This window comes from Bos indicus, chromosome 24 (assembly GCF_029378745.1).
Source record: "Bos indicus isolate NIAB-ARS_2022 breed Sahiwal x Tharparkar chromosome 24, NIAB-ARS_B.indTharparkar_mat_pri_1.0, whole genome shotgun sequence".
In the NCBI taxonomy this organism is placed as follows: Eukaryota; Metazoa; Chordata; class Mammalia; order Artiodactyla; family Bovidae; genus Bos; species Bos indicus.
Genome location: NC_091783.1, coordinates 22,089,478 through 22,117,400, shown reverse-complemented (window position 1 = coordinate 22,117,400; position 27,923 = coordinate 22,089,478). Strand labels below are relative to the sequence as shown.

Here is a 27,923-nt window from a genome sequence, read left to right as displayed (position 1 = left end):
TCATTCTCCCCCAGTGTTCTAAATCTACTTGGTCACTAGGTCATTTCTGAGTTAAAAAAATAACACTACTTATTGTAAAAATTTAAACAATAGTGAAGTATATAAAATAAAAAGGGAAGGGGAACAGAATGAGGCCCGCTATTTTATGCCAGTTGATTCCCCTGGCATTTGCTGATTCTCAAGCTGGCAAGACAAAAGGCCAAGAAATCTAACCAAAGGACACTGGAAGATTCAGATGTCCACTATCGCAGTCTGAATCACACACTTACCAATTGAATCATCAAAAATAGGAAATCTGAATATAACCATAGCTAGTAAGGAGATCCCCGACACAGAAAAGCTCAGAACCAGATGGTTCCACTGTTGAATTCTACCAAACATTTAAAGAAGAAACACCAATCCACCTCAAACTCCTTCAAAAAACAGGAGGGAATGTTTTCAAGCTCATTTTATGAGGCCAGAATCAACCTGATATCCAAGCCAGACAAAGATACTACAAGAAAACTACAGATCAATATCTCCTATAAATATTGATGCAAAAACCCTCAACAGAATATTACCAAACAGAATTCAATAGCACATTAACAGGATTATACACCAAGACCAAGTGGAATTTATTTCTGACATGCCAGGATGGTTCAACGTACGAAAATCAATCAATGTAATGCATCATATTACCAGAGTAAAGGGTAAAAAACCACATGATCATCTCAGTTGATGCAAAAAAAATTTTCTTTAACAAAATTTAACACCTTTTCATGACTTAACCCACACAGTCAACAATCTCGGAATAATACCTGGACAATAATAAAGGCCATACATATAAAACTCATAGTTAACATATACTCAGTGGTGAAAACCTGAAAACGTTTCCTCTGAGAGGAATAAGAGTGCCTGCTTTTGCCATGTTAATATAGCATTGGAACTCCTAGCCACAGAAACTAGCAAGAAAAATAAAGGAGGGATTAAAATGATATCTCTTTGTAGATAACATGATCTTACATACAGAAAATCCTTAAAGTCTCACACATACAACTTGTTAGAACCGAAATCAATTTAGCATAGTTGTAGGGTACAAAAATCAACATGCAAAAATCAGTTGTGTTTTTATACACTAACAATAAACAACCTGAAAAAAAGCAATCCCATTTACAGTGGCATCAAAAAGAATAAAATACTTAAGAATACACTTAAACAAGGAAACAAAAGACATGCTAAAAGCTACAAAACATATGAAAGAAAGTAACACCAATAAATGAAGAGCCATCCCATGGTATTAAGTACATTAAATAATAAAATTAACCAAGGAAACAAAAAACTTATACACTAAAAGCTACAAAACATTCTGGAAGAAATTAGACACCAACAAATGAAGAAACTCCATAGTGTTAAATACATTAAATAATAGAGAGTAGTAAATACTACCCAAAGAAATCTACAGATTCAGTGAAATCCCTATCAAAACCCCAACAACAATTTTTTCAGACCCAGAAAAATCCATCCTAAAGCTCACATGGAATATCAAGGAGCCCTCAATAGCCAAAACAACCTCGAGGAAGAACAAAGTTGGAAGTCCCACACTTCCTGATTTCAAAACTTAACTACAGTAATAGAAACAGTGTGGTACTGGCATAAAGACAAATGCATAGACCAATGGAATAGTATAGAGAGCCCAGAGATAAACCCTCCCATAAACAGTCAAATGATTTTCAACAAGGGTGTCAAGACCATTCAATGTGTAAAAAGACAGTTTTCTTGATAAACGACATTGGGAAAAATGCATATTGACGAACAAAAGAATGAATTTGGACCCTTGCCTTACACCGTGTACAAAAATTAACTCAAAATGGATCAAACACCTAAACATAGGAGCTAAAACTACAAAACTCTTAGAAGAAAACATGGAGGAAATTGGATTTGTCAGTGATTTCTTGGATATGACAACATAAGAGGAAATAAAAGAATTAAGTGGATTTCATCAAAACTTAAAACGTATTTATCAAAGGATACTATTATCAGAATGAAAAAGGAAATCCATAGAATTGGAGAAAATATTTGCAAATTGTATACAGATAGATTTTTAAAATTTTTCTTATTTTTAATTGAAAGATAATTGCTTTACAGTATTGTATTCATTTCTATCAAACATCAACATGAAACAGCCATAGATTTACAGATAAGGGATTAATATTCAGACTATATAAAGAACCCCTACAACTCAACAATAATTAACCACATTTTTTAACTGATCAAATGGCTTGAATAGACATTTCTCCAAAGATGTTATAAAAATGGTCAAAAAGCACATAAAAAGATACTCAGTATCACTAATCATTAGGGAAATGCAGACCAAAACCTCAGTGAGATATCATTCTATACCTGTTAGGATAGCCATTAAGAAAGGAAGGAAGGAGGGCTAGAAGGAAGTAAGGAAATAATATTGTTGGTGAGAAATTGGAACTCTTGCACAATGCTGATGGGAATGTAAAATGGTGTAGCCACTGTAGGAACCAGTATGGTGGGTCCTTAAAAAATTAAACACTGAATTACAATATGATCCAGTAATTCTACTTCTGAGTATATACACAAAATGGTTGAAAGAAGGGACTCAAATATTTGTACACTGATCACAGCAGCATTATTGACAATAGCCAAAAGCTGAAAACAATCTGAATGTCCATTGACAGACAATGAATAAACAAAATGTGGTATATAAATACAATAGAATATTACTCAGCTTTACAGAGAAAGGAAATTTTGATACACACTATGTCATAGAGGAACACTGAAGGCATCATACTATGTGAAATAAGCCAGACACAGTTTACCAAGAAAATAGAAATATACTAAATGTGTATACACCTAACAATTTTGCTTCACAGTATATAAAGCTGAAATTGACAAAGCTAAAACGAGAAAGGTAAATCTACAATCTTAGTAGGAGACTTATGCAAATCTCTTAGTAAAAGAGAACAAGCAGGAAAAAATGCCCAAGAATATAGTGTATTTGGACAATATGATTAATAAAATTACCTAATGGACATATAGATAACAGTGCAACCAATAATGGCAGGAAACTTGATTCTTTTTAGGTGCACCGAGAACATTTTCCAAAACTGAGCGTATGCTGGTTTGTGAAGCAAGCCTCAACAAATTTTGTCAGATTGAAATCATTTAGAGTCAGACTATGCAACAGAATTTTCTGTGTTCTATCTGTATTGTTCAATACAATGGACACCAGAGTCAATACAGTAGTCACTAGCCACATGTGGCTACTGAACACTTAAATTATGTGACTAATGAACTGTATTATATTTATTTTAATTAATTTATATAGCTACATCTGGTTAGTGACTGCTTATTAGCATAGACTTAGCATATGTTTTCATACAACAATAAAACTAGCTAGAAATCAACAGCATAAACATTTTAAAAATTCCCAAATCTTTGGAAATTAAGAAAAACAATTTAAATTACCCATGGGTAAAAGGAACAAACACAATGGAAATTAGAATGTATTTTTATCTGGATAAAGTGAAATACAACTTTATCCACAGAGATAAAGTAAGATACAACTAAAGTCTTGATTAAAGAGAAATGTATAGCGTTCAGTGCATGTATTAGGGGGAGAGAGAAAGGCTAAAATTTAGTGATTTGAGTCTCCATCACCAGAAGTTAGAAAAAGAATATCAAGTAAATCTAAAGAAAGTAGCTATGGCTGTTTAGTCACTCTTTGTGACCCCACAGATTGTAGCCCACCGGGCTCCTCTGTCCATGGGATTTCCCAGGCAAGAATACTGGAGCGGGTTGCTGTTTGCTTCTCCAGGGGATGTTCCCAACCCAGGGATTGAACCTGCATCTCCTGCTTTGCAGGTGAATTCTTTACCACTGAGCCACCTGGGAGCCCCAAAGGAAAGTAGAGATTCATATGGGTTGTTCAGGTTTCTCATCATAATTTAAAGAGAAATACTCACCATATCCAGAGCCCTTTATGTCCTGCAAAAGCAGGAAGAAGAGGTCCTCAAATTCCTTACATAGGGACTTCCCTGGTGGTGCAGTGGCTAAGATGCCATGCTCCCAATGCTGGGGGCCTGGGTTCAAACCCTAGTCAGGAGGCTAGACCCCACATGCCACACCAAGAGCTCACATGCCACAACTAAAGATCCTGCATGCCACTGCAACAAAGATCTGGTGCAGCCAGATAAATAAAAATTAATTAAACTATTTTAAAAAGAAAAATCCTTACATAAGGAACCATTTAGGAAGCACTTAGGTTGACTTCCAAATGGAACAGCGAATCTACAAAAGGAAAAATTGATGGCGTCTACCTCATAAATCTGAAGAGAATCTGGGAGAAAGTTCTGGCAGCTTGTGCCATGCCATTGATGCCACTGAAAACTCGGCTAACGTCAGTGTCCTGTCCTCCAGACATACTGGCCACCAAGCTGTGCTGAAGTTTGCTGCTGCCTTGAGGCCACTCCTATTGCTGACTGTTTCAGTCCTGGAGATTTCACTCACCAGGCTCAGGTAGTCTTCTGGGAGTGGGGACTTCCGGTGGTTGCTGATTCTAGGGCTGCCCACTAGCCTCTCACAGAGGCCTCTTATGTTAACCTGCCTACCACTGCTCTGTGTAACACTGACTCAACTCTGCGCCCTGTGGGCATCGCCGTTCCCTCCAACAACAAGGGAGCTCACTCAGTGGGTCTGAGGTGATGGGTGCTGGCCTAGGAAGTTGTGCACATGCGTGGCATCATCTCTCATGAACACCCACAGGAGGTCACACCTGATCTCAGCTTCCACACAGACCCAGAAGAGATTGAAGAGGAGGAGCAGGCTGCTGCTGAAAAGGCTGTGACCAAGGAGGCATTTCAGTGTAGATGGACAGCTCTAGCTCCTGAGTTTACTGCTGCTCAACCCGAGATCCCAGACTGGTCTGCGGGTACAGGTGCCCTGGGTGCCTACTCAGCAGGTCCCTCCTAAAGACTGGTCTGCAGCTCCCACTGCTCAGGAATGGGGAGGGAAGACCGCTGAGTGGTTTTAAACCACTCTCTCATAGACTTTAAACAGAACATGGAAATTAAGTTGAGGGAAAATAAAGTTTTTTTTTTTAAAGGAAGGAAATAGTAGAGCATGAATTAATGAACTAGAAAGCAAACATTTTAAAAAGAAAATAAAGCCAAAGGCTCATTTTTGGGAAAAGATTAAATTTGATATTCTCCCAGCAAAACTAATCAAGAAAGAGAAGTCCCATATGTCAATGTAAGGAATGCAAAAGTGGCCATCAGCACAGATCTACAGTCATTACAGGGGTAATATGGAGGATGATTAATAATTTTACCTGAAATAAAATTAATCTAAAATTAACATAATAAGAAATATAAAATTTGAATAGCTCTATGTCTATTAAGGACATTATCTGTAATTTAAATATTCCCTATAAAGAATATTCCAAGCCAGACATCTCAGCAGGGAATACTTCCAGACAGTAAATGAAAAAAAAAACAAAAACAAATCTCACACAATCTCTTCAAGGTAATAGAAAAAGACTGTACATTACCCAACTAATTTTATGGAAGCTGTGGATTATGTTCCTTACAGAGGAAGATTTCCTTTCTGAAACTAGAACAAGGGGCCAGCTTTCCCAGGGATGTTGACACACCCATCTCTCCACATCTCCCTAGAACACCCTTCAGGCCTTTGATCATTGCAGCTGTCAAAGAGCTGCAGCTGAGCCTCCAGGGCACATTAAAAGCAATCTCTTTCAAAGAATTGGGATCCAGTTCTCTGGAAGGCAGACTGAATCTATACAATATCATTTATAACTTACACTAATACCAGGCTGAAAGAATCACAAGCTAGAATCGAGATTGCTGGGAGAAATATCAACAACCTCAGATATGCAGATGATACCACTCTAATGGCAGAGAGCAAAGAAGAACTAAAGAACCTCTTGATGAGGGTGAAACAGGAGAGTGAAAAAGCTGGCTTATAACTCAACGTTCAAAAAACTAAGAACATGGCATCTGGTCCCATCGCTTCATGGCAAATAGAAGGGGAAAAAGTGGAAACAGTGACACTTTCTTGGGCTCCAAAATCACTGAGGATGGTGATTGCAGCCATGAAATTAAAAGACACTTGCTCCTTGGAAGAAAAGCTATGACAAGCCTAGACAGGATATTAAAAAGTAGAGACATCACTTTGCTGATGAAGGTCTGTATAGTCAAAGCTATGGTTTTTCCAGTAGTCATGTACAGATAGATGTGAGTTGGACCATAAAGAAGGCTGAGCACCAAAGAATTGATGCTTTTGAACTGTGGTGTTGGAGAAGACTCTTGAGAGTCCCTTGGACTGCAAGGAGATCAAACCAGTCAACCCTAAGGAAATCAACCCTGAATATTCACTGGAAGGATTGATACTGAAGCTGAAACTCCAATACTTTGGCCACCTAATGAGAAGAGTAGACCAAGAGTATTTTGATGAGTGCCGTACTATATATGTGTGTACTTTGTTCTAAAAATCATATTGACAGTGGCAAATGAAAATTTTTCCTTTGTTGTACCAGAAATATAGAGGCCTGGCGTGTTGCGATTCATGGGGTCGCAAAGAGTTGGACACGACTGAGCGACTGATCTGATCTGATCTGATCTGATCATAAACATAGCTCTACATGTTCATTTTAAATATGGCTGTAAGGGATATTTATAATTGCTTTCTCATTATTCCTCCTCTCTCTCCCTGCCCTAAAATTTCTCAATAACAGCACCTTACCTGACTTTCTTTTAGTAATTCGCTCTCTCTCTTTCAGGGCTACTGTTTTTTCTAAATTTGAATTTTGAGATAATTTCAGAATTATCTCAAACAAACTTACAGAAAAGTTGCAAGAAGAGTACAAAGAATTCCTATATGTGCTTCCCCCAGATTCCCCAAATATCATTTTATCACATTTGCTTTATCATTATCTACCTACTTACTCTATCTACCCAGATATATCTCTCTATATATTTTAATTTTTTCCCTGCATTGTTTAGGAGTAACTTGCAGACAACTTACTTTGCAGGCAAAGGAGAAAAGGAAAGATATGCCCATTTGAATGCAGAGTTCCAAAGAATAGCAAGGAGAGATAAGAAAGCCTTCCTCAGTGATCAGTGCAAAGAAATAGAGGGAAACAGTAGAATGGGAAAGACTAGAGATCTCTTCAAGAAAATTAGAGATACCAAGGGAACTTTTCATGCAAAGATGGGCACAATAAAGGACAGAAAGGGTATGGACCTAACAGAAGCAGAAGATATTAAGAAGAGATGGCGAGAAAACAGAGAAGAACTATACAAGAGATTTTAATGACCCAGATAATCATGATGGTGTGATCACTCACCTAGAGCCAGACATCCTGGAATGCAAAGTCAAGAGGGCCTTAGGAAGCATCACTACGAACAAAGCTAGTGGAGGTGATGGAATTCCAGGGGAGCTATTTCAAATCCTGAAGGATGATACTGTGAAAGTGCTGCACTCAATATGCAAGCAAATTTGGAAAACTCAGCAGTGGCCACAGGACTGGAAAAGGTCAGTTTTCATTCCAATCCCAAAGAAAGGCAATGCCAAAGAATGCTTAAACTACTGCACAATTGCACTCATCTCACATGCTAAAAAAGTGATGCTCAAAATTCTCCAAGCCAGGCTTCAACAGTATGTGAACCATGAACTTCCAGATGTTCAAGCTGGATTTCAAAAAGGCAGAGGAACCAGAGATCAAATTGCCACCATCTGCTGGATCATGGAAAAAGCAAGAGAGTTCCAGAAAAACATCTATTTCTGCTTTATTGACTATGCCAAAGCCTTTGACTGTGTGGATCACAACAAACTGAAAAATTCTTAAAGAGATGGGAATACCAGACCACCTGACCTGCCTCCTGAGAAATCTGTATGCAGGTCAAGAAGCAACAGTCAGAACTGGACATGGAACAACAGACTGGTTCCAAATCAGGAAAGGAGTACGTCAAGGTGTATATTGTCACCCTGCTTATTTAACTTATATGCAGAGTACATCATGCAAAATGCCAGGCTAGATGAAGCACAAACTGGAATCAGGATTGCCGGGAGAAATATCAATAGCCTCAAATATGCAGATGACACCACCCTTATGGCAGAAAGCAAAGAAGAATTAAAGAGCCTCTTGATGAAAATGAAAGAGGAAAGTGAAAAAGTTGGCTTAAAACTCAATATTCAGAAAACTAAGATCATGGCATCTAGTCCCATCACTTCATGGCAAGTAGATGGGGAAAGTGGAAACAGTGACAGACTTAATTTTGGGGGGCTTAAAAATCACTACAGATGGTGACTGCAGCCATAAAATTAAAAGAGGACAGGAAGGACTGATGCTGAAGCTGAAACTGCAATACTTTGGCCACCTGATGGGAAGAACTGACTCATTTGAAATGATCCTGATGCTGGGAAAGATTGAAGGTAGGAGGAGAAGGGGACGACAGAGGATGAGATGGTTGCATGGCATCACTGACTCAATGGACATGAGTGAGTAAACTCCGAGAGTTGGTGATGGACAGGGAGGCCTGGCATGCTGCAGTCCATAGGGTTGCAATGAGTCAGACATGACTGAGCAACTGAACTGAAGTTGCAGGCACAGTGTTCCTTTGACATTCAGCGCAAGGAGAAAGAGGATTTTGAGCAGAGAAATGGTATAGTCTAGTTTCTATGATCTGGCTGCCTTGTGGGGAACTGAGTTAAGCAGGGAGATGGGGAGGCTATGGCCTGAGCAACTGGAAGGATAAAATTGCCACTTTATAAGATGGCAGTATAAGATACGAGAAAACTACATGTTTGGTGAGAAATTAAAAGTTTGGGGCATGTTAGGTTGAAGATGCCTAATGAATCACTGTTCCAAGCCCCAGGGTTTCTGCTCTTTGATACTGATGACCCTCTAAGAAGACTGCCTGCACCATCCACCCTTGTGGTTGCCGTGCCAGGCTGCAAGTGGAGGGAGCACCTGACTCCCCCTGGGTCTCTGGTCCGACACTCCCCCTGTGCTGCTGTGCTTTCTTGGATCCTGACTTCCCAGTGGCTGCTGCTGGAGGGGCTCAATGATACCACCTGGGAGTGTGGAGTTGATGTTCTGTGGTGGAAACTGAGGGGAGCCTGAAGAAAAGTCATCTCCCTCCTCCTACCCCATGGTGAGATGACCTAGTTCATACTGCGTGTACTCTGAAGATAGTGAAACTATGCAAACAGCTGTGCCTTGACTGTAGACACAGAGTAACACCCACTTTGTACCTTTCTTTTTCCCTGCCTCACTACCCATTTACCTTCAGTCATCATGTTCTGAGATTGCACCACCCCAATAAAGGAAAAGAACCCACCTGCAAATGCAGGAGACACAGGAGACCCAGGTTCCATCCCTGGATCAGGAAGATCCCCTGGAGGAGGAAATGGCAACCCACTCCAGTATTCTTGCCTGGGAAATCCCATGGACAGAGGAGCCTGGCAGGCTACAGTCCAGGGGGTTGCAAAGAATCTGACACAACTGAGCAGGCAGGCATGCAATAAAGAATTAACAATAAGGTTTAATTTTAGGCTCTGTTTTCTTGGGAACCCAGATTAAAGTAGGCATCAAAATAGAGATATCTGGTAGGCAAAGGGATTTATGAACCTGTAATTCAGGGAAGAGGTCAAGGCTAGAATAGATTTTGGAATCCTAGATACTAGTTGTAAAGACCTAAGACCAGATGAATTGATGCTTTTAAACTGTGGTGTTGGAGAAGACTCTTGAGAGTCCCTTGGACTGCAAGGAGATCCAACCAGTCCATTCTGAAGGAGATCAGCCTTTGGATTTCTTTGGAAGGAATGACACTAAAGCTGAAACTCCAGTACTTTGGCCACCTCATGCAAAGAGTTGACTCATTGGAAAAGACTCTGATGCTGGGAGGGATTGGGGGCAGGAGGAGAAGGGGACGACAGAGGATGAGATGGCTGGATGGCATCACTGACTCGATGGACGTGAGTCTGGGTGAACTCTGGGAATTGGTTATGGACAGGGAGGCCTGGCTTGCTGTGATTCATGGGGTCGCAGAGTCAGACATGACTGAGCGACTGAACTGAACTGAACTGAACTGAACTGAAGACCAGATGAGATCCTAGGAAGTGAACATAGGTAGAAAACCAGAGACTTGAATGCTGACCCCTCAGGCACTCCAACACACTGAAGGCTAGAGAGTTGAGGAAATACCAGCATTGAGACTGAGAAGACATGTCCCACAAGGTAGAGAAAAACCAAGTGTATTGTTCCTGAAGCCAAATGAAAATGTCAATTATGCAAAATACTGCTGACAGCTCAAACAGTAAGTTAGTACTGGAACCAGCATATGGAGTTTAGCAAACTTGATTACTACTCTTTATTTGGAGAATTAGTTTAATATTCAGTAATGTCACACCTCTCATTCCTGATATAATTTGCATCTTTTTTTTTTTTTCCTGATCACTTTGGCTTAGAAGTTTATCTTGTTCTTTTTAAAAAGTTGCTTTTGGTTTAAATAGAGTATAGAAATTGATTCCTTATTTTTGTTTTCTGTTGATTTCCAATCTAGTCTTTCTTTTCTTCTATTTACTTTGGGCTTAATTTATTCTTATTCTGGTTTCTTAAAGTGGAAGCTGAAGTAATTAAATCAAGACTTTTTTTCTAATATATTTCATGGCTAAAAATTTACCTGTAAAAACTGTGTCCCAGAAATAATTTGTTGAAATATTTCTCTGTTCCTTTCTCCCCTCACCTTGCTGCTGCTGCTGCCTGCTGCTGCTAAGTCGCTTCAGTCGTGTCTGACTCTTTGGGACCCCATAGACGGCAGCCCACCAGGCTCCCCTGTCCCTGGGATTCTCCAGGCAAGAACACTGGAGTGGGTTGCCACTTCCTTCTCCAATGCATGAAAGTGAAAAGTGAAAGTGAAGTCACTCAGTCGTGTCTGACTCTTAGCGACCCCATGGACTGCAGCCTACCAGGCTCCTCCGTCCATGGCATTTTCCAGGCAAGAGTACTGGAGTGGGGTGCCATTCTCCAATACTGTACTGCAGCTCTGTTCATTTTTTCTCAGTATTTTCTTTTCCTTTTTTTCATTTTGAATGATTTTTGCTATGTCTTACCTACGGTAATTTTTTTTTTCTAGTATGTTTAATCCACAATTAATCCCATCTGTGCTTTTTTTAAAAAAGAATCTGATATTGTAGCTTTCATCTCCAAAAGCTTGATTTGGTTGTTTTTCTTAGATTTCATGTTGCTACTGAGCATGTTCTGTATTTCCTTAGCTTCTTGATCATATGGAATACAGTTTAATAACTGTCTTAATGAGCTTGTCTAATTGTCACTTCTGGATCAATTTGACTGGTTTTTCTTATTATGGTTGCATTTTCCTGTTTCTTTGCGTGATGTGAGTTACCCAATTTTTTATTGGATGCCAGTCATTGTGTATTGTATGCTGTTGGGTGCTAAGTATTTTTAATATATGTATATTCTTGAGCTTTGTTCTTGGATGTGTTTAAATTACTTAGTTTTATCCTATTAGGTCTTGCTATTAAATATCTTTCAGGCAGTGTTGTCTAGGGTTCATTTTTCTCCTATGGAGGTAAGACTACATTTTGGACCCAGAGTTTCTCAACCTCAGCACTATTGACATTTAAGGCCAGATGATTCATTATAGAATGTTTAGCTGCAGTCCACAGGGTCACTAAGTCTTAGTGAAGTCTTAGTGAAGTGAGCAACTTCGCTTTTGCTTTTCACTTTCATGGATTGGAGAAGGAAATGGCAACCCACTCCAGTGTTCTTGCCTGGAGAATCCCAGGGACAGGGGAGCCTGGTAGGCTGCTGTCTATGGGGGTGCACAGAGACTGAAGTGACTTAGCAGGAGCAGCAGCAGCAGCAGCAGCATCTCTGGCCTCCACCCACTAGATGCCAGTATAGGTTCGTCTCCTCTGGCTGTGAAAACCAAAACTGTCTCCAGAAGTCACCAATTGCCTCCTGTGAGAGTGGGGGGTGGGGGGACAGGAAGGTGTGTGTGCACCAAAACTGCCCTCTTTTGAGAACCACAGCTCTAACAGATGTCCTGTCACTTTTAAGGCTTTCTGCTCTGCCTGATGGTACTATTCCTGGCCATTGAATTCCAGTGATTTCCCCCCCTAATTATTCTGGATGGTTCTTTCCTCTACCTCAGATAGTTTCCACTCAGCTGAATGCTTGTGAAGGACCCTCTACAGATCTCCAACGTTTAGCTCTCTTCTTTGGTACTCCACCCTGCAAAAGCTAGTCCCTTGACCTCTCAGGGCCCCCTGCTCCATCTTCTCATTGAGGGAGACTGCCAGGTTCTGCTTGAGTTCTCTCTCCCTGTGCTGTGGCCTGAAAGGCCACAGGCAGTGAAAGTTAGAAGTGTTAGTTGCTTAGTCGTGTCCCACTCTTTAGGATCCCATGGAACTGTCCATGGAATTCTCCAGGCCATATTGGAGTGGGTTGCATTCCCGTCTCAGGGGTCGAAGTCAGGTCTCCTGCATTGCAGATTCTTTACCATCTGAGCCATCAGGGAAGCCCCAAATTTGCCTCGCATTTCCCATTTCAGGGATCTCCTCTCTCCTATTCTTTGCTTCTGATACATTTTGTCTAATATTGTACTTGCTCAGGCAGGTTAGATTTAGTCATCTTGGTCTGAAGGATTTTGTGATGGTTTTATAAAAGGATATTTGCATGCTAATTCAAAAAAATTCAAAGAGAGGAAAACTTTATAATGCAAGAGGTAAGGATTACTAGAGCATGCCTTTGAGGTTTGAGGGTGGCTTAGACCCAACAGAGGGCAGCCTCAGGTAGAAGCACAGTTGATCCACAGTTGACAAAAAGTGGCACTAAGAAACGAAGATATGGACTTTGTTTACTGCTTTCTAGATTTTTCTTTCTGTTGTAAACACAGTATGGTAAGTAGAGACAGAGACAGGTATACAGAGTGCATTTTTATAGGTGTAGACACAACATAAAATTGTTACTGGGATAATACTAGGATTGTGGACTCATGGGTTACTTTTGGAATGCTTTTTATTTCTAAGATTTTCTCATGTAGCTATATATTAGTTTATATTATTACAGATTTACATAAAAATATGTAGAGAAACTTTTTACGAATTTAAAGAAACTAGTTGGGACACTTTATTCTAGTCTCAGTACCTACTCATTACACTCCTTTGCCCAAAACCTCTGAGCTTTCCATCTCATTCATAGTTCTCGCCAGTGGCTAACCAAGTATCCCATGATCTGGCCCTACTCTCCACCCTTAACTCCTTTCTTTGGTTTCACCCACTACATTCACCCATTTCACTCTGCTCCAGCCCCACTGGCCTTGTCTCTTGAACAAATCAGGCAATGCTCCTACATCAAATTCTTCATACTTGCTGTTCCCATGCCTAGAATGCCATCTGTAGTTTCCAATAGCAATAAACCCCAGGGCAGTCTTGGGCCTGAGCAACTTCAAATTCACAGGCCTGAGAATTTTTTAAAAAGGATCCCAGAAAACCACATTGTGGGGAGGTAAGGAAATGGAGGACATGGGAAGGAGTTCCAAGTCACATATAGGGGATGTTTGTGGGGGAACACCCTAAGAGTGATGGCTGGAGGTGGGTACAGCATAGACTCAGCAGTGTAATCCCCAGTCTGGGTCCCAAGTTAATGAATCTGTAAGAAGGATAAGAAGAGAAATGCCAAGGACTTGACTGTGTGATGTTTTTTATCTATAGACATTCCCAATGTGTTCAGTTATTGTTGGAATTTAAAGTACATGAATGTGCTGTGTGATGTAGACAAGAGTAGAGTAACAAATGGCAGAGGCTGACAGAGGCCACATCATGGAAGGCCATGCTAATTTTATTAACTTATGTAGTGCATAAAGTATAAGTCTAGAATTTAAAATTACAAAGGTTTTCTACAAATCAGTAAGAAAATACAAACAACCTATATTAATCAGGACAGAAACCCAATTCAATTATTTTAAACAATAAAGGGACTTTATTGGCTCACAAAACGTTAAAGTCCAGAGGTAGGGCAGGCTTTAGGCACAGCTGGATCTAGGGCCTCCAGAAAAATGACATTAGAACTTAGATCTCATTCCTTTCTGCTAGCCTCTGAGTTTCCCCTCAGACTCTTTCCACATAGTACAAATTTTCAGGCTTACACAGTCCTTAGTTCGTGGGATCTCTGATGAGCGTTCTTTCCAAGAGTTCCAGCAGAAGTTCCATTGAGGGTATTCTTTAGCCTGACTTGGGTTACACGCCCATTCTTTAATCACTGTGGCAAAGGAGCTGTGGGACTCAGGAAGGCCTGACCTGGTAATGTACTCTCCTAAGCCACAGGGAATGGGCTCCCCACAATATTTACTGTTATCACAAGACGGGGAAAGAGATGCTGAACAGAAACAACATATATCCACACATAACTCAAGAGAAAAGCAGGTGAAGGATACAAACTATCCATGATAAAACTATAAATGGCCAATAAATATATGAAAATAACCTCAACCTTGCCATTAATCAGGAAAATGTAAAATGATCCTCTCTTTTTTGCCCATCAGATAAAAATTATCAAGTGCAGGTAAAGCTTTATGGGGAAATGAGCACTTTCCATACAGTTGGTGAAAACAGAAAGTCATGAAGGCCTTTTGGAAGGCTAAGGTGGGTCTACTATCAGATTGTTCCCTGATAGACAATCTGGTAACAATCTGATAGACCCAACAATCTACCTTCTACTCCACTCTAAAAAAATACTCACACACATGCATAAAGATAAGAAAGAGATGTTTACTTTGGCAATGTAATAGCAAAAGAAAAAATAAGGGAACAGTTAAATAATGGTATTTTCATAGTATTGAATATTATTCAACCATTAAGGAGATTTAAAGACCTCAGGATTGGTTTTCGAGACAAAAAAAAAGCAAGCTGCAGAACAATACATAATATATCCTATTTATGTAAAAATGGCATTTATATGTATATGCATATTCACATGGGAATTATGGAAAGGAGATTAGATGAATGCATACTCAACTGTGGGCAGTGGAATGTGATAGGAAATGCTGGAGAAAAGGGTCTCTCTTCGCTCCTATATAAAAGTTTTGTACACTGAGATGGTAGTCATTTATATTTTCATAATTAAAAATGGGAAAATGCAATTCACAATTGGAAATAAAAAGTATATTTGCAAATAAAGTATAAAAAGATAATTCTCCTTATTAACAAAAAAAAAAGAGCAAACACATTGAAGGATTCAGGGTTGTTGGGAGTGTAGGCAAAGAGGCACTCTTAACTAGTGATGGAGTTGCAAAGTGGTACAATCTTTTCTCATGGTATTTCTCCAAATGTTAAATATGTACATTTCCTGACCCAATAAATCTGCTTCTGGCTATTTACGCTACAGAAATACCCACAGAGGCAGCAAAATATATACGGATGTTAACTCTACCTTTCTTTGTAATAAAAAAAAAAAAATGGAACTAATGAAATTACCTACCAGTAGGGGTTGTCTAACGAGTTACAGCATATTTTTTTAGGCTGTGCTGTGGCATGTGGGATCTTAGTTCCCCAATCAGGGACTGAACTTGTGCCCCCTGCATTGGGAGTGCCGAGTCTTAACCACTGGACTGCCTGGGAAGTCCCAGTTATATATAGCGTATTGATTCAATGGGTTAGTATGTAGCCATAAAAAAATAAAAGTCTACATCCAAGTGGGAGGGAGAGGAGGCAATTTTCAGTGCAGTACATGTAAAATGGGGATATGTACCTAGCTCATATGGTTGGTGGGGGGATTAAGAGTTAATCCATGGTAAAGCGCTTCCAACAGTGTCTGTGTACAGTGACAACTGTCAGCTATTAACACGTTTTTGCTTAATTATGTATATGCCTAAGTCTGGAAGAAGAGCAAACCAAATAATTATTACTTGTCAATTTAGACCATAAAAAGATATGTCCTTTTTCATTTTGTATTTCTGCACTGTAGAAAAGTCAAACAAGTATGTTTTAATAGCCTTTATATTTGCTAACCATAAGATAAAAGCATAAAATTTACCAATCAAGGTTTAATAGCCATCATTCATTGCATTGTGAAAAAAAATACATCCCTGGAGTTCACAGAACTAGATTTGAGTTTTAGCTCTAACTGGCCACATGCAAGTCACGCGATCTCTAAATCTTGCTTTCCTAGTCTACAAATCTAAGGGAGATGGGTAGTGTCTAACCCAATGACTGGCATGCAGATTATTTCAGTACATAGAACCCTCCCTCCAACTTACACAAATGTGACAGACCTACTGCTAAATGATCAAGTGCCAACTGGGTGTGAATGTGGAGAGTTCAACCTCCAAGAAAATCAAAAGAAAATTTCGCAGTAATGAGCAAGTGCTCAGTGGCTATTGGTCAGGCATAAGCAGTCTGCTTGCTGTTAATAATGACTGCTCATTTGCAAACCCAACAGATGCCACTGCTTGGCAATGCTAGATCACCACTTCATCAAAAGCTGGGCACCCCCCAGATTTGCCAACTATGATCATCTGAGTGGACATAAATGAAAAGTCCAGACGAAATCACAGAGCACTGGATAACCAGAGATGGGGAGTACACAATCATTTCCTTTTAATGTGTATCATCACCCAGTTTTCTGGCGTCCAGTCCATTTTCCCCCCAGAGCCTTGCCTTAGTCTCAGAATCCTTCTTAAACAACACACAGGTATCAGAGATGACAAGACAAACTCACATTTGCCAACTCTAATACTTTTTTCTAAATTCTCACATTACACCAAACATCTTTGGCATTTATGACGAATGTACCACAGGGAAGCTTCTTTGTATACAGGAAAAGCAGAAGATCTAAAAAACCATGAAACTCTGACCACCAAGAGGTTACTCCATTCTTACCTACTCTGATAAAAGAATTCTGTCATCCCAGCAGTATTCCAAATATGCCACTTCAGAACCTACTTGGAAAGAAGCCAGTTATAAATAAATCAATCAACCCAAGACCGTTTTATCTTAGAGCAGAGGAATTCATAGCTTTATTGGACTCTGACTTGTTTCCTCTTAGCCACAAAGAGAAAAAGACCCAAACAAAAGTCCCTACATATTCTTGTATAACTTAAAATACATTATATCATTACTACATATTTATACTTCAATAAATCTTAATCTATAAAGCACATTTCTTATAATTATCAAAAAATTCTATAAACAAGCTCCATTCTGCCTCACTTCTCCACCAGCTAGCCTTGCATTTATTACTCTGCTTTTTAACAGCCTCATGCAAATCGCACCTTCCATTTTTTAATTTGATCCAAGCACCAGATGTATCCCAAAACTCTGGAAATACGTAATATTTTTATTCACATGGGTCATTTTTCACACAATTATGCCCACTATAAAAAAGCCTTTTCTCATATTCTATATATTTTAACTTCCAGAGTTTTCCACTAAACAGAACCACAGTATTTGGGATTCTCAACCAAGGAGTATATAATCCTACTACTACCATGTTATTACTTTTATACATTTTTTAAAAAATGTGTTAAGACTTAAAATTAAAAAAAGCTCCACCAACTCTGACTTTTAATAAACTAGTTGTTAATAGCCTAGTTCTTTTTTAAATAGAACAATCCATTCAACCTAATATGTTAAGTACAACCTCAATACTACTAGAGATTGATTAGTTTTTTTTTTTAATAAAAGACCCATAAACTTCCAAACTGTGATAGTTATCTTGGACTCACCTCTGAAGACTGCTGATGAGCTGGCTAGCTCTTTGAGCTGAGTCCTCCTTTCCCCAATACAACACCCTGGTAAGAGAACTATGGCTCTAGGAATCTCAGAGGTGACCCCCCAACCCCAAGACTACTTAGATTGGGGTGGGGGGAGCGGCTAACTCACAGGAAACAGCTTTATACCAACCCCCAGTGACTTACAGTGGAAGAATACCTACCTACCCGTGGCAGGGTTACAGTACCTAGCACAGTGCCTTGTTGGTAGAAAATTTAATAATAAACCCATGGCTGCTCTGTTAGCTTGGTGTTCAACCCTTTTGTACCAAAAGAGTAAAATCAAAACCCTGATACCTTGTTCCCCACCTATCAGGGATTTTCCTGTCCTCAACAAAAGTGAAAGAAAAATAACGACTTAGATCTTCAAGTCTTTTGTTTTCTAAAAGCCAAGACAGACCATTACTCGTTTACATTTGCCCTTCAACACTGCCATTCACTACAGATCCTCCCCTAGTGTTGTAATTTCTACCTTCAAAGCTTTACAACTGTTTGTTTAAACTGTTCACTTTCTAATGATACATGAGTAGACATTATTTTCATGAGTGGGCTGCTTCTCAATTACAGGTAGGATGAGCTATTTTTGAGTTTTCCAGCAGGCAGATTATACCTAGAATAAATTCTTGATACACTTCAATTATTGGATCAAAGTATTTGTCAGTCTTCCCCAATCTAGGTATCCCAGTCACTTTTTGATGTTTTATCAACCGTCACTTCTTATCTGAGTTTTAAGGCTCATTTCACTCTGGTTTTTGGTCACCTTTTATCTTCTATTTTCAAAAATGCATATTCAAATTAGGTAAAAGGAAACAGGTAAATTTGGAAAAAGTGGTTTGTTTTCAGATTTTGTAATTCTTATGTTGCTTTTCAATGCAGAAGGGAATGTATCCTTGCAAAGAACATTTCGATGACCAACACAAATAATGTATCTGTCTAAGAAGCAAACTTTGTAACAAAGGGACAAAGATCAGGTAGCTCATCATTAGGAAAAATAATAAGAAATATCACATGGAAGATTAGGCATTAACACCTGAATTAAGTTTAAAATTTCAGTTTCTAGGCAGGTATGACACCATTCCTTTCAAGATAATAATAGTGGGTAAAGATTTTCTACATTTCCCAGTGGATTTTCTAACAGTCTATAGGAAAACTATGTCATTTCATGTTTTTAATTTTGTCTTCATTTCAGAAGAAAAAGACCTGAGTGCTGACTTTTTTTTTTTAATTTCTTAAACTTTCACAACATTGAGAAGTTTTTCTGCATTGTGTCTTCGCTGATGTCTAAAAAGATTTGAGCTTTGACTATAGGATTTCCCACACTGAACGCATTCATAAGGTTTTTCCCCAGTATGGATTCTCTGGTGATTGATAAGCCCAGAATTCTGGCTAAAGGCTTTTCCACATTCGAGACATTTGTAAGGTTTTTCTCCAGTATGGACTCTCTGGTGCTGCACGAGGATGGAACTCCTGCTGAATGCTTTCCCACACTCAACACATCCATAGGGTTTCTCCCCACTGTGGATTCTCTGATGAAGAATAAGGGCTGAGCCCTGACTGAAGTGTTTCCCACATTCGTCACATATATGCTGTTTCTTTCGGGAGGGATTTCTCTTTCTTTCAAATCTGCCCTTAGGGAAACAGGTTTCTCCATATTTAAAGATTTGAGGAACACCTATATTGAGAGTGCCGGGAACTTCGTGAGATTCTCCTGCTGAAGGAATCTCCTGCTTTGGAGCTAGAGCTCCATTTTCAGTCCTAGCATCATCATCTGAAATAAACAGAAAATGTAAATATCACTTACTTCCTATTCTGGGAGGACAGACAACTGAAGAAAAAAAAAAGTTTAAAAAAATGAACTGGAAGTAAATAGCTTGTATATGTCTATAAACAGCACTATGAAACTGGTGATGATACTGCCTACTCTCAAAAAAGAAAAAAAATGAAAACAACTGATTATGAGATTAATGAGGTGAGAGCATGAGAACATATGAGGAATTAAAAGGCTGTATACTAGTGAGTGGTAGCACAGGGAGTGGGTTACACAATGGTGGTCAAAAATCGAAGGGTGGAAAAACTACAGATGTTTCAGAGAGTCTAAGTTTGTTAGGAGACACAGAGATGCAGCTAAGGTCAGGAGAAAAATAAATCAAAATTTGCCATCAGGGAGTCACATTGTTTTGCTTTGAAAAAGGGAGAAATTATATCAAAATACAAAGTGTAAGTAACCAATCTGTCAGACAGTGATTTTTCTAAAATGAGCAAGACAAGGCAGGTCAAAGCCAAGTTAGATTACAAGGAGAATACAGCAGTCCAGACAAGCAGCAGCTGAAGGTAAGCCGGGAGCATCCTGTGTTAACTTGGGACACGACACTTACAAATTCAAGGCCCTTTTAATGACTGAAGTTTTCCTATAAAAGCAACTTGCTGCATTTGGTATTTGTCATGGTATTAAGATGAGCTGTGACTTCTAGGCCTGTTAAGATATGCACAGTGAAAGAACAGCCTGAATTACCAACATGAGGTACCATCATCTACCTATAGGCAGGAGTGGTATGAGTAAGTCTCATTTAAGACCTTCCTGAAACTTCAAGCTTTGATGAATAGTTACTAAAGGGTGAGCAGAAGCACTCAAAAAACTTGTACATAGTGAGAAAGTCTGTAACAAATGATTAAGAAAGAGATAGAAAAGAAAGCTGACAAAGAGACACTGACGAGTCAGAGATTAGTGAGGTCTGAAGACTTGAATAACAGAGAAGTGAGTGTGAAGGTGATAAATGGCACAGAAAGAATTTAGTTCCCAAGTGTGGTAAAGACCAGAACGCTGAAATGAGGTGAGAATTATTCTATTCTACAGTTTAAAGAGGCAAGAATTAAGTCTATTCTACAATTCAAGCAAGGGAGAAGTTTGCCACCCAGGAAGATGCCACCTCCAACAACCAAAGATACTGGTTCTCAAACTTTACTGCAGAGAAGAACACCCCATAATTCAAAGGGGCAGAACTCAGGACTCATCTGGCTCGCACTAGCATTACCTTCAACTACCTCAAGAAATGATGCCCAAAGCAGTCGCAAACAAAATTTCATTTTAATTCCTATAAATATGAAAAAGAGATCTAGCAGGTTTAGGAATATACAGGATTGTATCAAAATAAATAAGTATGTGGCATTAACTGCCAAGATGCTGGGAAAGAATGGCATTAGTGAACAATCTTTCCATTTAATTTTTCTGTACTTATGTTGAAGAAAAACCAAAAAAGCTGAAAACTCTAAAAGATTTTGGTGATAACAAACAAAAAAACTAGATTTGAAGAAGCAAGCTTATTATACCAAGGGTACTAGGTAGGAAACTGGAAGGATGTGAAACAGGTGGCAAATAAGCAACAGAGAGGGACCTGGTCTACCGGTGGGTTATGGCTCAGAGTAAGTCAAATGCCCACCAGAAATGGGGAGGCCTTCAAAGACAGACATAAAAGCAAAGAAAAGGTTGATGATGTTATGTTGAAGAATAAAAGACTCAAGGTTAGCAAACCAACTGTTATCACATAAGAATAGAAATCCTACAATGTGTCTATGTCTAAGCAATCAGGTGAAGGTGATTATTCCCCCTCCCTGCTCCCAGTAAAAATAAGCAGAGTTCTGGACAAAAGGGCCACACTCTCACTCTCCAGCCCACACAGAGTTCCGGTCCTCACCACAGTGCCTTAGGGAATGGAGCTCCCAGGATGCCCACTTGAGCTGGTTTTCCACAGCATCAAGCTCAGAACTCGGTAATCCCTGAGCTTCTTCTTGAGATACTATCTCCTCCACTAACACTTCCCGTTTTCGTCGCCGAAGAGAAACCTGGAAATGGTAGAATTGGTTCAGTTGAGAAGGAATTTGATGAGAATCAAAACTAAAACACACACCAAAGAAAACATACAAAACATATGCTGCAGAGGCCTAGAGGGCAAAGCAGCATAAACAATAAAGGGGGGGAGGGGAAGCATAAACATAATTCTAACTTAGTTGAGTGGAACTAATTCAGAAGCTGTGAATACTGCTATGCCAGTGCTCCTAACACGGGAAACTTACTGGCTGTCCAGGGTCATCTAGTTCACTCTCTAAATCCTCCAGGACTGTCACCGCCTCCTCTCCATTCTCTGGATGATGCTCTCGAACCCAAGTCTGTAGCTCCTTGGGAAGGATGGCAACAAACTGCTCCAGTACAACCAGCTCCAAGATTTGTTCTTTTGTGTGTGTCTCTGGCCTGAGCCACAGACGGCAAAGTTCTCGAAGCTGGCTCACAGCTTCCCGGGGCCCAGGTGAATCCTGGTATCCAAACTGCCTGAATCTCTGGCGGAAAACCTCCGGGTCAGGAAGATGGTTCCAGGGGATACTCGACCCCTCTTCACCATCAGGATCCTCCTCCAACTTCACTCTTAGAATTTTTTCCTCTTCATCTGGAGTTGGGATGATAAGTATTGAATCCTCTTCCACTGACTGTGCAGACATCCTGATTTATAATACTTCAAGGAAAGACAATCAAGGCAAGATACCTTAGGGAAATACCCAGTTTTCTTCACAGGCACTCCTGAGACACAAGAAATGAAAAATATGTAAATGACTAAACATTCTAAGAACCTGGACACAGAATGATTAAAGGAAATAAAAATGTATTCTTTTACTAGATTAAAAATTCCAATCAATAAATAACCTGAACCAGAAGTTTGCAAACTACAGCTCATGGCCAAATCTGGCCTGCTGCCCATTTTTGTACAATGCATATACTAAGAATAGTTTTCACACTTGTACATGGTTGGAAAAAAATCAAAAGAACACTCCATGACATGTGAAAATGACATGAAATTAAATCATCTGTCTCATAAATAATTTTATTCATTTGTCACACTACAATAGCAGAGTTGAGTAGTTGCAATAGGCACTATAGGGCATGAGAAACTTAATATTTACCCTGGTCCTTTAGAGATAAAGTTTGCCAACCTATGATCAACAAAACTTATTTCAACAATCAAAAGAATCTAAGTTAAAAACCAGCCCTTCTCAGTGTTATCTAAATGCATCTGACCCTTGAACACATTATCTATAATTCAATACTGGTGTTCCTTGACACACTTAGGTCATCTCACAAGCAGGGACTGCTTTTTTATTATCTGTTTAAAAAATTTTTTTTTCACAAAACGTTTAAGGGTTATTTTTTAAATGTTTAAGAACTACTAGGACTTTAAATATACGTTTTAAAAAAAATTCACTTGCTCAGGAATAGATAATAATGTTGGAAAAAGTAACCACTATGTGCCATAAAATTTAATTATTTTTCAGTTACTCTCCACCCCATAAATACCTTTAAATTAGGAACGACAGGCATTAATCAGCAAATTCTAGGGGAAAGAACTCTCGTTAACACCTTTGTGATGCAGATTCTTCCGCTGACACTGAATGACTCACAATCTCCACAGTTACTACCTTCATGGAAACCTTGTGCTATTTCTGATCCTTTCCTTGGTATTTGCACAGTCATGCCCATGCCATTGTCTACAACACCCGTCAAGAATGAGCCACGCAGCTGCTCAATGCACCCATACAGGCCCCAGAATATGAAAGCTAATTTCCAAAAACTTCCTGTAACTCTACCAAAACTAGGAATCAGAAAAGATCTTATCAGGTAACATACACACAAGTTTAATACAATACTCTGGAGTGTGGCGGCCTTATAAACATGTAGCTTTGGCCTATAGATCTGTTTCTATTCCAAGACCCTACCTTTCTACGGCTCAAGCATTCTATAGAAAAGAAATTTCTCTTCTTTTTACGTTCTCAAACAGCACCCTGGCAGTGGGATGTGAGGAGGTGCGGCGAGCGCAGGCCCGCGGTCCCGACCGTCTTTGGGCGGAGAGCCCCGTCCCAGGTGACCTCCCCACGCAATCCTGCAGAGTGCCGCTGCGAACTGCGCCCCCACCCCAACAACTTCAGCCCCCTCTCCCCGCACTCGCGGCGGCGGCTTTCCTCACACCGAATGCCACCCGGCCACAACAGCAAACGACCCGCGGCACTTCCGCCCGCGGCCGGCTGAACTACAAGTCCCGGCAGGCCCCGCGCGAGGCCCGCCCACTCCCACCTCCGCCCGAAAAGAATCCCAGAACTCTCCGCGAGATTCCAGGGCCTCGAAATAGAACAAAACCGGCTGGTGGGGGAGGGGAAGTCGGGGGTCGCGAAGGACACAAGGGATGGAGGACTCTTCGAGGGTGCTGAAAGCCCTATCTGGCTTTCTGTCTTCCCTTGCCCGTCCCACAACTGCCGGGCACGGAGACCGCGGCCTGTCCCCCGCGCCTCTGGAAGAAGCCGAGGAAGGTTCCCGCCAGGCTTCTTCGCTGACTCTTGTCAAGCAGTCTGCAGCCCCCAGGCCAGCGTCTCTCTCACACCCTTCCCCCCTACTCGCGCAAACCTCGGGCTCGGGAACCACAGCCGCTTCGCTGTCCTCGTCCGACGCAGAAACGCCGCTCACAAGCCGTTTCCCAGCAGCCCCCGGCGCGGACTGCTTCCGGTCTGTGGGCCCCAGGAGGCGGGGGGAGGCGAAGCCCCACGTTGCCATGGAGATGCGCTCTGCGCCGGGGGAAGGGCTGTCCAACGACAATGACTGCTTTGAGGCTGCGCTTGGCCTCGCGCCTTCCTCCCCCAGTATCCCAGCCTTCTGGGTTCCGCTTGAAAGACAAGGAAAAGAAAGAATTCTGCCACTAAGACAGTCTTTACGGTTTCATAAGCCTTTTCACATGCATTATGTCATGTGATCGTCACAGTAGTTCTCTGAAAGAAGTATTATGAATATTTATGAATGTTAATTACTTTGTACCAGGCACTATCACCGTGCTTTACAAGTAATTTCAATTTTCACAACAACGCTGAGATAGTAAGAACTTTTGTTATTCCCATTTCACAGCTGAGATCATCGAGGCACAAGTAAATAGCTTGCCGAGTGCTCATAACTGGTAAGTGGGAAGCAAGATTTGAAACCAAGGCATGACTCTCACCTTTGCCAACTACTTGCTATGCCATACAACTTTATTATGACCAGTTTACTTGTCAGGGAAACAAGATGAGACTCTTAACCAAGAGCTTTGGCAGTGAGCTCACATTGAATTTGCAGAATGCGTGGTCATTTTCTGACTTGAGGCTTGACAGTTTATATTACAAAGCAGCTGCCAAAGTGATCGTTTAAAACCAGAAATCAGACAACTTAATTCCCCTATGTAAATACATTTAATGGATCCCTAACTGCCTTACTCCTGCTTGTGCTCCGTTGCTCGGTTGTGTTTGCCACCCTATGGACTGTATCCGGCCAAACTGCTCTGTCCTTGGGATTTTTCAGGTAAGAATACTAGAGTGGGTTGCCATTTCGTCCTCCAGGGGAATTTTCCCCTACTGCCTTAATTATGACATAAAAATTCCTTACATTTTCCTGTAAGGCCCCACTAGTCTCTTCCCTGCCCCCACCCCCACTCTCCAGCTCTATAGGTTCATTGCGGTCAGGATCCTCAGCCTTCCTGACCACCTTTCCTCCTGGAAGCCTCCCCACTCTCATAGCACTGGGTAGAAGTGATCTCATTTATTCACTTCTCTGTTTTTTTGTTTGTTTGTTTTGCTTTTGTCCATAAGGCAGAGACTGTGCCTGTCTTATTCACCACAGTATCTCCACATAGTAATCCCAGGATATTGACTGCCTGGTACATGGTGGTTGGTCAGTCGCCAAGTCGGGTCTGACCGTCACCCCATGAACTGCAGCACCCCAGCTCCTCTGTCCTTCACTGTCTCCCGGAATTTGCTCAGATTCATGCCCGTTGAATCAGTGACGCCATCCAACCATCTCATCCTCCACCACCCCCTTCTCTTTTTGCCTTCATCTTTCCCAGCATCAGGGTCTTTTCCAATGAGTTGGCTCTTTGAATCAGGTGGCCAAAGTACTGGAGCCTCAGCTTAGCTAAGTCAGTCCTTCCAAAGGATATTCAGAGTTGATTTCCTTTAGGATTGACTAGAGAACTCGGTAAATATTTGTTGAATAAATGAATAAAATGTGGGCTGCTCAGATTGCTGCTTTTGCTAGGTCACATGTCAGGCCTCAGAAACCACAAAGAAAGAGCCCTGTTGTTTAAGGTCTGTGTTAGAAGTGCAGGTCCAGCCTTTCAGAAGCATTCCAAGATCCTCAGGCTTCAGCTTTCTGCCTCTTTGGGAAGGTTCCCTTTGCAAAGAGCCCTCAGTCTGCTGGACTGGTGAATGAGAAAGCTCACGAGTTAGCAGCTGATGGTATAGCACTCCTCTACTCTCTGACTGGAGCTTTGCCCCCCAAAACCCCTGCTACTTCTGATGACTCGTCTCTCTTCATTTAGGAAGTTTCTGAAATCTTTACTTTTGTCTTTCCTACTTGGCTATTGCCACCAACCTACTTGGCTGCTCTTCCCAACTGTTCTCTCTTTGGTGACTCTAAAAGCTAGCTCATGTTATTTTTCAGGGACAAACCAAAATTTAATTTCTCAAGGTTCATGCTGTGTACTTTAGCAGAATTTGATGGAGGATCTTGTATATACATTTGTAATAGATAAAAAATAAACCACATTGAAAATCCTTTTTCTTTCTTTGTAAAAGCAAGCCATGTACCAAGTTTTTTGGTCCAAATTGTGTAGGATAAGTTAAATTGCATCTGTTAACCAATATGAGTATATTTCTGTAAGTATGCTTGCATGTGTGCTAAGTGGCTTCAGTCTTGTCCAACTTTTTGTGACCCAATGGACCACAGCCCACCAGGCTCCTCTGCCCATGGAATTTTCCAGGCAAGAATACTGGAGTGGGTTGCCATGCCCTCCTCCAGGGGATCTTCCCAACCCAGGATTGAACCTGCATCTCTTATGTCACCTGCACTGGCAGCTGGGTTTTCTGTAAGTATAGCTATGTCGAAATAAAGTTTTAAAAAGCAATAAATAAATAAAAGCTAGCTCAAGGCATTTTTGTTTTATTTTGTTTTGCTTTAAGTGTTTTTACATCTAATTAATGCTGGAAAACTAAAAACATACACATCAAACAGAAGTACTTGGGCAGATTAAAAATGTTAAAATTTAACAAAACCCTTTGCCTGGGATTCATTCTGTCATTCCTAATTCTTTCTGAGAGAATAAATAAAATCACAATGAGTTTTTCTTCTCTAATTTACTCTTTTGAGAGCAGGGACTATAAACCTCGGTTTTGAAACCCCATCCTCTGAATCCCAGGTTTGATTCCTCGGTTTGGGAAGATCCCCTGGAGAAGGAAATGGCTATGCACTCCAATGTTCTTACCTGGAGAATTCCACGGAGAGAGGAGCCTAATGGGCTACAGTCCATGGGGTCACAAAGTGTCAGACACGACTGATTGACTAACACTTTCACTTTCAATGGAAACAGTCACAGACTTTATTTTCTTGAGCTCCAAAATCACTATGGACAGTGACTGCAGCCATGAAATTAAAAGACACTTTCTGCTTGGAAGAAACGCTATGACAAACCTAGACAGTGTATTAAAAAACAGAGACATTATGTTGCTGACAAAGGTCCATATACTCAAAGCTATGGTTTTTCCAGTAGTCATGTATGGATGTGAGAATTGGACTGTAAAGAAGGCTGAAAGCTGAAGAATCAATGCTTTTGAACTGTGGCGTTGGAGAAGACTCTTGAGAGTCCCTTGGACTGCAAGGAGATCCAACCAGTCCATCCTAAAGGAAATCAGTCCTGTATATTCATTGGAAGGACTGATGCTAAAGCTGAAACTCCAATACTTTGGCCACCTGATGCCAAGAACTGACTCACTGGAAAAGACCCTGATGCTGGGAAAGATTGAAGGCAGGAGGAGAAGGGGATGACAGGATGAGCTCATTGGATGGCATCACTGACTCAATGGATATGAGTTTGAGCAAACTCCAGGAGATAGTGAAGGACAAGGAAGCCTTGTGTGATGCTATCCATGGGGTCACAAAGAGTTGGCCGTGACTGAGCAACTGAAAGAGGAGAGTGAAAAAGCTGGCTTAAAACTCAACATTCAAAAAACTAAGATCATGGCATATGGTCCCATTACTTCATGGCA

General features: G+C 40.6%; 1 protein-coding gene and 1 pseudogene across 2 annotated transcripts in view; one reads left to right on the top strand and one right to left on the bottom strand.

Annotated features, from left to right (window-relative positions):
• Positions 1-24,412, bottom strand: part of ZNF24 (zinc finger protein 24) — a 54,382-nt gene extending 29,970 nt beyond the window's left edge. Inside the window, exons 1-4 of one of the 2 annotated variants that reach the window (XM_019986545.2) lie at positions 24,265-24,412; positions 21,894-22,392; positions 21,515-21,662; positions 14,013-19,590 (exon numbers count right to left, since the gene is read on the bottom strand). In XM_019986545.2, coding sequence (XP_019842104.1) covers positions 19,052-19,590; positions 21,515-21,662; positions 21,894-22,313 — 1,107 coding nt within the window. In that variant the 5' untranslated portion in view covers positions 22,314-22,392; positions 24,265-24,412 and the 3' untranslated portion in view covers positions 14,013-19,051. Of the gene's footprint in view, positions 1-14,012; positions 19,591-21,514; positions 21,663-21,893; positions 22,393-24,264 lie in introns of those variants that run through there. The other variant, XM_019986546.2, reaches the window with a different exon arrangement.
• On the top strand, positions 3,502-9,611 carry LOC109577624 (small ribosomal subunit protein uS2 pseudogene; annotated as a pseudogene).
• Positions 24,413-27,923: the final 3,511 nt, after the last annotated feature.